At 41.9% G+C, this 10,653-nt stretch overlaps 1 protein-coding gene across 1 annotated transcript; it reads right to left on the bottom strand.

Moving 5' to 3' along the window:
* Positions 1–298: 298 nt before the first annotated feature.
* On the bottom strand, positions 299–8,971 carry LOC146195731 (uncharacterized). The gene is made up of 3 exons (XM_084597889.1): positions 8,909–8,971; positions 8,385–8,420; positions 299–3,232 (listed from the first exon to the last, which is right to left on the bottom strand). Exons 1-3 carry the CDS (start codon positions 8,949–8,951, stop codon positions 1,317–1,319), a joined length of 1,995 nt encoding a protein of 664 aa, XP_084454015.1. The 5' UTR covers positions 8,952–8,971; the 3' UTR covers positions 299–1,316.
* Positions 8,972–10,653: the final 1,682 nt, after the last annotated feature.

A 10,653-nucleotide genomic window follows, 5' to 3' on the forward strand; every position in this document is an offset into this window, starting at 1 on the left:
GCCAGCTCCGAATACCTGTTCCTCTGTTCATTTCGGGCCACTTGTTAGTATTAGGCTGCTTTAAAACGCAGGCACCTGAATAAGTGATGCAAGAGGGGTATATTTGTTAAATTCTAACACACTGAACACTTAGAGGTTGTCTCCTTCCGACAGAATAGCCAGTAGTTGAACACTTAGTTGCCCTGGGTATTGTGCCAGCAGGCACTGAAGGCTTGTATCTAAGAGTTAAATATTTTTTTAATCCTTTTCTTGTTTTATTATGAATACACTTGAGTAGTTTACAAGTAAAAAGGTTTATTGTACCGTTTGAGACAGAAATTTTATTGTGCATCGCTCTTTACAGTTTACAATAGAAACATCAATTCACAAAGCCTTGCATAATAACCTGCTGCAGTGCTCAACAATGCCTATCTAATGCGCATGCTTACAATGGGACATGAATGAAAAGCCTGTGATAGGACCATCTAGTGAATGCCATGGTTCGCCAACCTTCGAAATTCCATTGGACTAGTGATGTTGCCCTACATGGGCTATGAATCTAAAAACAAACAATAGAGCCATACTGGTAGTGCCAAAGTGGTTGTACGATGAACGGACATTGGTGTGAACGGTGAGCTAACAGTGAGAAATGTAGTAAACTCTCGGAGAGCCAATATGGGTCCAATACTGATTCCGGTGTATTGCAACATTAGACCATCGTCGGTCGAATGTTGGTACACGCTTGGGTTATGTTCTTAGAGGGGAATTGGTAATTATTGTAATTGTCAAAGATTATGCGGCAGCGATAACGTGCATAATAATCTTTGCATTCTAGTAAGCGAATTGCCACAGCATTGTTTTGCTATAAATGCAGTCTCAGCTTGACACCAATGTTCAATAAAAGGAAGAGCGATAGCGCTCAAATGTATTTGGTTCAAATAAAACCGGTTCAGTAGTGTGAAGTCTTGTAAGTAATCTGATTCTTTGGCACACATTATTTGATCACATTAATTGATTTGGTGCCAAGCGTAGCAGGGGGCGCCAGAAAGTTAGGTGGGCGGATGAGATTGAGAAGTTCGCAGGGGTGAAGTGGATGCAGCTAGCACAGAACCGGGTTAAGTGGAGAAATATGGGAGAGGCCTTCGCCCTGCAGTGGGTATAATCAGGCTGATGATGATGATGATTTGATCAATTTTGTGGATATGTTCGCCCTGTAGGTAGCCGATAATAACATAAGAGGGAAAAACCAAGAGTTGCAGCAAAACAAGAACGTCAAAAGAGAATGCTTCACTTTTATTTCTTAACACTGGTCGTGGGTTCAACGTTCCTTGGTCATTTTATTGGTTCACCTGATGTTGGGAAGCACTACCGACTCCAACACCGCCCGAAGTAACACTGCTATCTGTGCTGAATGATCCAGTTGAGCTTCCATCAGAACCACTACCTAAAACTCCCCCGAAGCCAACTGTTGACGATCCGCTTATTCTATCATCTGAGCTTGCTCCAAAGTTACTCGAACCACTGCCGAATTCAGCATTTCTCCAAAAACCACTGCTATCGGTGCCGAATGAGCCACTCCAAGTGCCATCAGATCCAGTACCTAAACCTAAGTTACCATCCAAACCACTTCCTGATGACTCACCCATTGTTAGATCTGAGCTTTCTCCAAAGCCACTACCAAAGCGACCACTCCGCGATCCCCCAAACCAACTCTGCTGTCTCCGTGACGATGTCTGAGGTCCCCAGGTCCAGTATTGTGGACCAGAAGTCCAGTACCAGGTACCGCTTCCACCATGACGTGGAGCCCCAAAGCCTCTAACGAGAATTCCTGATTGCTGGAGAAATTGAATAAAGCTCTGTCCTTGGCCACGTTTTTGGTATTTATTATACAGACGCTTAAGACTCTTTTTTGTCACGAGCTTACCGCGACGAGTAAAGAAAATTGGTCCTCCAGTGCCACTTAGACCCCCCCATCCTCCGACTCCTGTGCTAGAAATTGCGACTGGATGTTCCCCACTTCCTCCTAGTCCAGAAAAACGTCCCATGTCACTCTGACCACGACCTTGTTCTCTGCCGAACCCAGTGAAGCTCATTTTATAAATAATGTCCGGCTGGTTACCAAATTGTCTTCCCCGTACTCTTGAGCTTCCGAAAGGTACCGTTAGTCGCCCCAAATTACTCGCATGCCCATCACCTTCCAATTCGGGGCCAGTTATCCCATAGCCAAAACCTTCGATTTCACGACCTTGGCCCCATTGTTCGGTTTGCCTCCCACCAAAGCCTCCAATTTCACTTTTTCCCACTCCGGAACCTTCCCTATCTACTTGCCCTGTCTGATCTACACTGCCTCCTGTGTGTTGCTGAGAAATTCTTATTCCTCCCTCTCTTCCTTGCTCTCCAACCTGTCCACTGTAAGCTCCTTGTCCTCGCGGGCCTGGTTCACTCAACTCCCTACGGAAGTTTCCTCCTTCATTAAATTTGCCCTGATCACTGTTGCTTCGGCTCAACTGCCTACCAAATCCTTCCCCTCCTCTCATTTCTGATCCCCCCACAATCTGCCCAGTGAAAATTCTTTCTGATCCACTTTCTTGCGATCTAAGTATCTCTCTCCCGCGGTTTTCTGTTTCTTTCCAGCCGCCATGACCACCATTCCCTCCGATCAGCTGCAAACCAAGTTCTTTCTGGTCTCCCATACCTGATTGTCTCCCAATGAGCCCAGTCAATCGCCCTCCTCCTCGGCTGTTTTGTCGTCCAACTTGACCACGAAAATTTCCTTCTGAAAACCATTTGCTTTGATCGCCGCTACCCATTTGTTCTCCCCATTGTCCACCGCTACTTCCTTGTCTCTGCATTCCCCAGAGACCACCAGGCATTCCTTGGCCACTTGGGTTTCCCCATGTATAATACATTAATGTAGGAGAGCTACCCATTTGACCCAACTGCCCACTAGTACGCTGATTTCCTCTAGACGGTCCTGAAATCCACCTCCAAGAATAAGCTGGAGAAGGCCAGGTACTCCAGAAGCCATTCGGACCGCCGCTCGCGAAGTAATTGCTCTCAGAGCCAAATCCACTCGTCCCGCCAAAGCTGCCTCCTTCGCCATGCCCGCCGCCAGATCCGCTTCCTAATCCACCTCCACCGTTGAATCCGCTTGTCCACATCCAGCTTTGTTGATTAATTTCGTTTCCGGCATTTCCAAATGATCCAAAGCCACCTCCTATGCTTCTGCTACTCCCATTAGGTCTTTCAGTTGCTGAAAAAAGAAACGGTGTTCTGATCTCACATTTATGTAAAATGAAATATCAGCCACTGCATTCTTTTTCGTCACTCAAGCAATTAGCTTTTATGCATTCCTTTAATAAAATCATAAATATATGGCACAATACCATACGTGGCTTTTCATCACTTTTTGGTTTCTTTTCCGTGCGATGTCGACAGAACAGCTATTTTGCAAGCCAGGCACCCAATATGGTCAAAGGGCTTCATGTAGAAACATTTCGGTAAAAAAGGTAGAATAAAAAACTGCAAAAAACACTTATGCTTTTTGTTCCAGGAGTTTGAAAAAGTCAGCCAGCACGACGCGTGCTGTCTGCTCAATAGTAGTTGTTCTATTAGCTCTACAAAAACAAATATATTTCGTCAATTCAGGGTTTGCACTCGACGTTTTTAAAAAGCTCCAAATCTGAATAAGGTTTATCGACAGTAAAAGGCATCCCTTCGATGTTGGTAGCGCTTGTGCAAGAATGTTCTCTAGGAAAGGGCACTGAATGGCGCTACTAATATTATTAGGAAAAATAATTTCGCCATCTTTCAGACATATACGTATGAAATGAGGCCAGTTAAAGAAAATAGCGTGACTCGAATGACTGTGTTCTGTAACATAGGGGAACAAGATAATTTCGTCCATTACTACGGTAGATATTAAGAACAGTGACAAAAATCGCGAGCAAGTAATAAAGTCAGAAAACAGGAGGTAACATTTCGACAATATCTTCCAGTAAGCAACAAGTTTCAGATACCTATAAGTTTCGTTTTTTTGGACAGAGAAGAAATGTCAAGAAATTCATTCAAACCTTTGCAGACCACATACCAATTCTCTAATTCCAACCATGTCTTGCAAAAATTGGAAACACTAAAGCGAGAATTTGAAACCCCCATATTTATTCCAGAGCTATAAAATTGCTCGAAACGAGTGATTCAATAAAACCTTGCTGTATGAAGACCGGAAAACCAGGTGTTCAAAAGGTTAAGACAAATATTCAGTTGGTCTCAGAAGGAAATGTATGCCAATGATTCCTGTGCGTTCTTCATGATACTAACAATGCGATATATTTAGCGGAGTAAACTTTGTTACTCCTTGCCTCAGTGCAATATAGGCCAGTGAACTCATGACTGTCTTTTTCAGTGATTTTAGACCCAGGCATTTTATTTTGAATACCATTCATGCTCTTCTGCCTGGCATAAACGTGAACTGTGTTACCATGGAGTTCTGTGTTAGTACTGAACCATAAAGCAATAGTAATTGTATATTATACATTCCTGACTTTTAGGGACCAGGTTTAGAATCAGGTGGAACTTGGTGATCATCAGTAAATATGCATTTGCTCTTTCATCTTCAAGGAGTCATGTGCTTTGTCACCTCGCAAGAAAATAATGATTCTGTATATATTTTATATAGTATGTAGCGATCATGAAAACAGCATGTTTAAGACAGTATGGGTTTTGTGGATGCTGCGCTAATTCACTTCGAGGCTGCGTGAGGAGAACCCCGTGCGCAAACTGCAGCCAAGGTCAGATACACAGTGTTTTGTTCAGACTCTATAGGTTTGTGACTGGTTATCTAGATAGAATTGTGATACATTATTTCAAATACTACTTGCTGCTCTGATTAATTTCAGCCTTCAGAAGAACTGAAGAGTTGTAGCAGAGCGGTCGATTACTCCTAGGGTACTTTAGACATTTGTTACTACCACACGATAATTCTCAGTCTACAGTGAACATGTACAGTGTGCTTATGCTTTTTACACTTGGTTAATTTCCAAGAGAAGTTGAATTTTCAAGTTGCCGTTTATATATCTACCTTTTCGTGTGCAGAGATTACAGAGTGCACTAATCACACATTCAATAACACAGAGTGACAAATGAGCAGTACTGCAACTTGTGAACATCTTGTGCTCCACAAAGTATTTGCGCAATGCTTCACTGCGAGTGCTTAATGTAGTTAAACGTTGCGCACGGCAGCCATTGTGCTCGGAAATCTTTATCAAGCTTGCAATATTTTATAATAGCCGCGTAGAATGCATTATTTATAATTTCGGCTCAGCGAGTAGTTTTTTTTTCCTCAAAAAACACCTGTAGTTCTTTTCCATTACTTTTTCCGAATTGCGAACCGTAGTGCTGGCTTATCAAGATATATTCACAGGCACAAATGAAGCTCATAGCAGAAATAGACTAGAGGCACTAGGATTGTACAAGCGGCGCTCACTGCGGTCCGATTTCGGCATAGGATTGTTTCCTAAGCTGCCTATTTAGGAAACATGCCATTGGGTGTTCGTCCGATTGCCAGTGTCTCCGGCTTCTTACCAGCTTTCTGTGATGCGCTGTGTTTCCTTGGTGTGTGGTGCTGAGCTCGTTTAGGGTGCAATCCTTGGGGAAGGGTCCTTGGCTAACCGCCATCGCGGAGTACCTCATAATTTGGACTGCCTCCACAGTACGCCGACCCGACTGCCAGCATCTCGAGCTTAATTGCTTGTGAGGCATGTTCTCAAATTACTAAAGTTGTTATTTGTTTAACGTATCTATTCGCACTGAAGACAGAAAGCTACACGCGCCCTGGAAAAAGATACAAACTTTTTTTTCCTGCAATTTGATATTGCACGGAGTAGTGAAATTCTTATTAGACACATTCTTACTTTGCGGACAAGCCTTTCCGTGCTCCTCATTTATTCATTGCGTTTTTGGGCGTTGTGTGCAAAAAAACTTTGAAGGTGAAAGTATAAAAAAAGACTTTCCTTTCCTGTGAACCAATTATTGTGAAATGCATGCATAGACTAATAGGCACTATTAACCTTTCCTTTATGTGACTAACAGGCATATATGCCGTTTTGTGTTTTGTCATGTTCTCAGTTTTGTGTTCTTTCGTCGCCGTTTTAGCTGCACTGCTAATTATCCAGCGTTATTAACGTCCATTTCTTTGTATTACTGACAACACGTTCTAACAAACGATGTAATATATAGCAGAATCCTTGCTTTGCGCACTTTCGTGCTCTGCGTGGATGTATTTAAGTTAGCTCTAGTTGTACGTAGGGCATCATAATTGCAAATATGATGCAGTGTCGTATGAAAGGACGGGGCGTCAGTAAAAAGCTGTTAATCGTTATACTGTCAAATAGGATCCTTCATAAAAGATAGCAGTTACTTGGTCGCGGCACAAACCAGACAGTGCGGCATGCTTCTTCGAACCAAACAGTTCTCGCGTTCTTACATAGTACGCATATCCGACAGCGTCAGCCTTTGCCCCAATGAATATTCAGAAAGTTGTGCCATACATTTGCAGCTGTATTTAGAAATAAAAACTTTGGCACTAAATAAATACAAGGAAAAGCAATTACTACGCCAGGAAGGTAACCAAATAAATATATGTATTGCCTAAATGATGAAGTAAAATGAAAATAATTACTAGTGATTCTTTACTCTAATATGAACAGCATTCCTCCACATTACTGTAGGTATTGGTTACTCCTTATGCTGAGAGCAATCTAATAATCTTTATGCAGTAACTACCCAGCAGATGAAAAGGAGCTGACTCTGGTGTCGGTCTTACATGCTACCGAGCAAAGAGTGCTATGAATCTTTGGCTCCATACAAGCTGAACGCAGCAGTCCACTACCTATTACGGGCAGGAGTGTCGTGATGTTCCTGCAGGTTGCTGTTATCTGATTACATATGATTGGACTTTGTGAGGTGCGAAGTGAAATAAAGCATATAGTGTACTGAGAGACGAGCATGTAGTAGGGTATGTAGGTGTGCGGGTAACAAAAAATAGGTGCAAAAATTTGTGACGGATATGCTTGTGGCATAAGGAAAATAGGATAAAATGGTAAATTAATGGTGATATTGATTGATGCACCTAAATGTACTTCTGAATACCAAGTGGCATAAAGTGTCCATAAAGACGATGAATCGGTAAGTAAAAATGTATTATACTGAGCTGATGGCAACTTGTTTGTAAGGAAGTCAAGAATGACCCTGAAGACAATGCAGTGAGGGACTAAGGCATCAGCTGTATATATAGCACACTTCACACAACAGTATAAGGTAGGAATCATGAATGCCGTCTTCAATAAAACGCAAGATCCGAAAATCAAATTGGACCAACGCGAATAAGGCGACATTATATTATTACCTGGTTATTTTTGGCTGTTATGATGTCAGCAAGCGACCTCTTAAAAAACATAAGCCATATACTGCGACTCGCTAGTGGCGCTTCAGTAACCTTGCTTCATGTCCAGAGTTGAAAACAATTCTGCGTGCACGAAGGATATTAGTGACCAGTTATGGCTGATGTATCCGCAACGTCAAATGATCTCCCTACAATAGGTTAGATAACTCATCCAGGTCGTCTACTTCCTGAAGAATAAAAGTAGAAGCAAGGCCTTCTACTCAATCGAGATTTTGAGTTTCCTTTTTAAATTTCTTTCGGTAATGTGCAGAAAACATATAGGAATTCCTTTGACTCAAGCAAGGTTTTTCAGAAAAGTTCTAAGCTTTTTACTGCTGCAGATTGTTCACCTTTAACCACGCTGTGTTTTCAAATGAAAATCTTGTATGGAATCTGAATAAGCTTTGAACGTTTCAGTCAACATATGACACGAAATGTAGAAGTATTCATCTATAATTCAGAGCAAATGCAATATTAACTACCGTTTCAGATTCCGCATCTATTTATTGCATTTTAAAATCGCGATAGTAAGATATGCACATTGCAATATCTAAAGTAGGTAATGGATTTGTGTGCAAAGGAAGCGCTGGAAAGTTTTTACACATCGCAATTTCTTCCTCGCAGGTGCTCATCGCTAACGATCACAGCCCGAATTCATGCACAGTATAGCCAGAATCCTAATTTAAAGGGTTGAGTAGAGCCTGCTGGCTCGGTTTTGTTATAGCTGTGGTTGCATAGTCATTTTCCTTCTAAGACCGCATTGTTGTGTCCTCAAATACCTATGAGAAAGCTACTAAGTTCCTTATTCTGCACAACATTGCATCGGTGACCTCGTGACATGCCTTTTAAATTCCCTGCCCTTTTATTATGCAAGTCCGCAGACACCTTGAATTTCAAGTACGAGTGCCCGTTTAGTGCTCCCTAGTCAATACAAAGAGGAGCCGAGTTTGCCGCGTATACTTACATTGTTTAGCCACGCTTTCGCCAAATCCATGAAATACTGCAATATAATAAATGTCAAGAGATAATAAATTTACTGCAAATTTGTGCTGAAGCTTTTGTGCTTTTTCTCTAGATGGCTTCCTTTTTGTTTATTAGTATTTTTTAAGTCCAAAGGAACCAATAGCATATTAACAGTTTATGTTCATCATATTATGATAACATAACTAATACTAAGTAGGTTTCGTGGCTTTAACACACAGCTATTGGTCACAGTGGCAGAATATGGCATTTTTTCCGTCTGATTAAAAACAATTTGACTTCGTTTTTTTTGGAACTATGCGCACGAAAACACGCAGGGCAATTGAATAGAGTGCCAGAAAAACTTTTTCACTGAACTTATCGAACCTGTATCTGCACTAACCAAAATGTAAGGAAAAGCGTATTCGGTACAAAATACATTTCATTCAAATTGGATTGTCACACGACCGAAAACAGTGATCTAATGAAGCATAAAAGGTTTCTTTGTAAGTCTGTTCGTACGCTTACCGAGAAGGCTGACGAGCACTGCTGTTGCACTTAGCGACTTCATCGTGCTGCTAGTTAGCTCCACAATTCGGTCTGCTTTGCATTGCGCATTGAAATCCTTTTATACAGATCTGCACGTATGGCTTTCTATTTATTTTTACTATTCCTTCCTTTCTAAAACAATAACTCGACGTGCGCTGTCTTTCGAAGACATAAGGCACCGACTGTAACTAAAAAAGCCTTTCTCGCTATATATGAGAACAGACCGGTCCATTATATCTGCTGACCTTGCGTTTCGTTTCTTTTAAGAAAATCTTACTATGTATGCTAGTAAGCGAACCCATAATAGAAAACATTACTTTCCACTCATTACTTTGCCTTTCATACACTCTTTCCAGTGCATGCGTTTGCAACGGCACTAGATAGGGAAGTAGTTGAAAGTATGTTTGGGCATAACTTCACTCCGAACCATAAGTAAAACGTCATCGCTGTGGTGCGGGGCATAGTAATAATGAAGCCACTGCAAGCTGCTTACAGTTGAAAATAAGTGGCCTGAAAACCTATCGCAATGACAAGTTTTTGAGCGCTAGCAGCTCATTTTTCTTTTTTCAAATAAGTCATAACTTTTCTGCCACTTTATGAACGTCCAGTGCATAAATTCTAGAAATGAGTATCGCCCACATACACAAATATCCGTCATAAAAAGCAGCTTTAATGTAAAACTTCTTGTGTTCTGATCAATTTCACTGTTTTCCACAAAGGCCATGTTCATAGCCTTTGTGTTCAGTAGAATATCCAGGTAGCAAATGCGATCGGCCCAATTATGGAAATTGATTGGCCACGCCCGATCGGACAGGGACCGAATGTTACCAATGCGCTCACAATTATGTACAGCCATGCGACAACATTAATCACTCTTGAACCAGTGATTTACATATTCTCCCTATGTTGGCATTCAGCTGGCTAAAAGCAGGCAATAATGACCGTGCGTATTGAATTGCCTGTCAAAATTGCATGCACAAGGATATATGCTGTTCAATATTACCCAGCCATCTGCAATGTGTTGCCCATTATGCGTGATGTCTTGCCCATATTGCGGCATATATTAGTAAATGATTTCCTGTCAGTATATATGACTTGTCGACATTTAATATATCTTGGCATTCATTGGTAAATATCATGCCACCAGTCTTAGTGACATCCCAACATTGTATTCATCTGCAGTTCCAGTAGCCGATATTGTCCAAAAAGCGGTGGCCTCTGGCCAACATTGCATATATCATGGCATGCATTAGTAAATACTTTCCTGCCAGTATTGATGGCTTGTTAGCATCTATTACATATTAGCATACAGTGGTCAATATACCCTTGCCAATCATGATGGCTTGTTAGCATCTATTACATTTTAGCATACAGTGGTCAATATTCCCTTGCCAATCATGATGGCTTCCCGGCATAGTGTATATCTGCTGTAATAGGGCGTTTATTGAAGCTCAGATGGAGAGCTGTGAGGACAGGACCTTGCAACGGCGAGCCCAGCGTACTTCGTCTTCGTCGCACAACGCACAGGTGCATGTCGATGGCGATGACTATCACAGTACATTTTCCCCCCGGGTAAAAAAAGGAGCCATCCTGGCGACTTATGGCGCGGAAAGCACAGCGGGGTCATAGAATGGCTTCAATCGGTTCACGTGAACTGTTTCACGACCACGGCGACGCAAGTCCGCAGAGGGCGTGACGGGCTCAACTACGTAGTTGACTGCAGA

The sequence above is a fragment of the Amblyomma maculatum genome, chromosome 3 (genome assembly GCF_055883805.1).
Source record: "Amblyomma maculatum isolate TAMU_Amacu chromosome 3, ASM5588380v1, whole genome shotgun sequence".
NCBI classification, from domain to species: Eukaryota; Metazoa; Arthropoda; class Arachnida; order Ixodida; family Ixodidae; genus Amblyomma; species Amblyomma maculatum.